The 2500-nt window shown below is 47.3% G+C and overlaps 1 protein-coding gene across 5 annotated transcripts in view; it reads right to left on the reverse strand.

Moving 5' to 3' along the window:
* Positions 1-2500, reverse strand: part of phtf2 (putative homeodomain transcription factor 2) — a 26694-nt gene that overhangs the window by 19225 nt on the left and 4969 nt on the right. For 4 of the 5 annotated variants that reach the window (XM_067428648.1, XM_067428644.1, XM_067428645.1 and 1 more), the window contains 3 exons: positions 1614-1689; positions 1299-1355; positions 570-581 (listed from right to left, as the gene is read on the reverse strand). In XM_067428648.1, the coding sequence (XP_067284749.1) occupies positions 570-581; positions 1299-1355; positions 1614-1658 (114 nt within the window). In that variant the 5' untranslated portion in view covers positions 1659-1689. The remainder of the gene's footprint in view (positions 1-569; positions 582-1298; positions 1356-1613; positions 1690-2500) is intronic. The other variant, XM_067428647.1, reaches the window with a different exon arrangement.

Here is a 2500-nt window from a genome sequence, read left to right on the forward strand (position 1 = left end):
AATATCAGATTATTAGGCATCTAGAACTTTATATGAAGAGCTATTGAGGGTTCAGCCGCTGTTACACACACACATGCACACACAGATGCACACATACACACACCTCTCCATCTGACCATGTGACCGTCCCTTGGCCGTTTGAATCTAAACACACACACACACACACACACACACCTCTCCATCTGACCATGTGACCGTCCCTTGGCCGTTTGAGTCTAAACACACACACACACACTCCTGTGAAATGACTCAGACTTTCTGCCGTCTTTATTTTTGTCTGTCTAGCCCTCAATACACATTCAGCCACACGAGTCACAGCGCAACCGGCCAAAGCAACACGCACAAACATGCACACACACACACACGCACACGCGCACAGGCACGCACACGCGCACACAAAGTGCAAATTCACTCTCAAGATCCATCATCATCATCAGTAAGTAGTTACTGTCTGCAGAAGCCTAAACATGCTCACCTCACACACACACACACACACACACACACACACAGATATCAAGGCCCGTCTGACAAACCCACACCTACAGTCTGAGAGCAGCAGCGATACTCACCCGTCTAATGAACTGATGAGGAGAGGAGAGAGTTTAAGAGGAAGAAAGAACTACACACTCTCTCTCACACACACACACACACACACACACACACACTTCTCTTTCACACTCACACAAAAGGGAGTGAGGTGTGTGTGTGTGTGTGTGTGTGTGTGTGTGTGTTTCTGGCCCAAACACACATTTAAGGTGCCCTAGAATGATTTGAAACAATATGTTAAACACACACTCCTGTCAAGACGCATTTACTAGATAGCAAATTGACCAGATATTTTTCTTGTTTCCTCCAGGCGAGTGTTTAGCTGGAGCCGTCCCCGCACCGCCTGAACGTGACGTGTGTGTCCTGAGAGCCGTTCGTTTATCTGCAGTCCGATGCTTCGCTCCGTCAGTCCCGCCTGAGCATATTAATGATCCCCAACGCCTGCGTCACGGTTGGGTTTATGTTGAGGAGCACTTATTTTCCTGTGGTGTTTTTGATTCACGAGATTTTCATCAGAAGGAGCCGCCGATGGTGTGTGAGACTCGCAGTGTGTGACGCCGTGGACTGAGCTCTCATCATTTCACCATGGCGAGGTTCATTCAATCTTTCATTCTAGAGCAGCTTTAAGCAAACGAGGCGATATAACTGTCCTGTAGTGGCATCTACTCCAGCAACATTCTTCTGTGAGAGGACACAGCTTTTGGTGCCCACACACACACACACACACACACACACACACACACACAGGTTACCTTGATCTCCCGCTGCTCCACTGATTTCTCCCATATCTGCTGGTCGTACGCACCGATCTGACAGAGAAGAGACAGTTAAACACCAGACCATTCACAGCTGAGCAAACACACACACTCACACACACACACACACACACACTCACACACACACACACACACAAACACTCTCTCTCTCACACAGACACACACACACTCACTCACTCACTCACTGTGTGCGTGTGTGAGAGAGAGAGTGTGTGTGTGTGTGTGTGTGTGTGTGTGTGTGTGTGTGTGTGTGTGTGTGTGTGTGTGTAGAGAAAGATGACAATCTCTCACCTTCTTCTGGTACCAGAGCACAGCATCTCGCACTTTAGACGCCATTTACAGACGTCTCACACTCGACCATTTTAAGCTGAAAGAGAAACGGGAGGAGATCAGCTCTGACGCAATAAAGCTCTTCTTACCTGCAGCACAGGTGTGTCCCCCACACACACACACACACACATACTGTAAACACATACAGTACACACACACACATACTGTACCCACATAAGGTACACACACACATACTGCACCCACATAAGGTACACACACACATACTGCACCCACATACAGTACACACACACACACTGTAAACACATACAGTACACACACACATACTGTACCCACATAAGGTACACACACACACACTGTAAACACATACAGTACACACACATACTGCACCCACATAAGGTACACACACACATACTGCACCCACATACAGTACACACACACACACACTGTAAACACATACAGTACACACACACATACTGCACCCACATACAGTACACACACACACACACACACACACACACACACACACACACACACTGTAAACACATACAGTACACACACATACTGTACCCACATTAGGTACACACACACATACTGCACCCACATACAGTACACACACACACACACACACACACACACACACACACACACACACACACACACACTGTAAACACATACAGTACACACACACACACACACACATACTGTACCCACATTAGGTACACACACACACACAGCACCCACATACAGTACACAAACACATACTGTAAACACATTCAGTACACACACACATACTGAACACACAGTACACACATACATACTCATTCTCTCACACACTCACTCACACACACTCACACACACTCTGAGCGCAGGAGCCGATACACACAGTC

Source organism: Pseudorasbora parva, chromosome 20, assembly GCF_024679245.1.
Source record: "Pseudorasbora parva isolate DD20220531a chromosome 20, ASM2467924v1, whole genome shotgun sequence".
Classification (NCBI taxonomy): domain Eukaryota; kingdom Metazoa; phylum Chordata; class Actinopteri; order Cypriniformes; family Gobionidae; genus Pseudorasbora; species Pseudorasbora parva.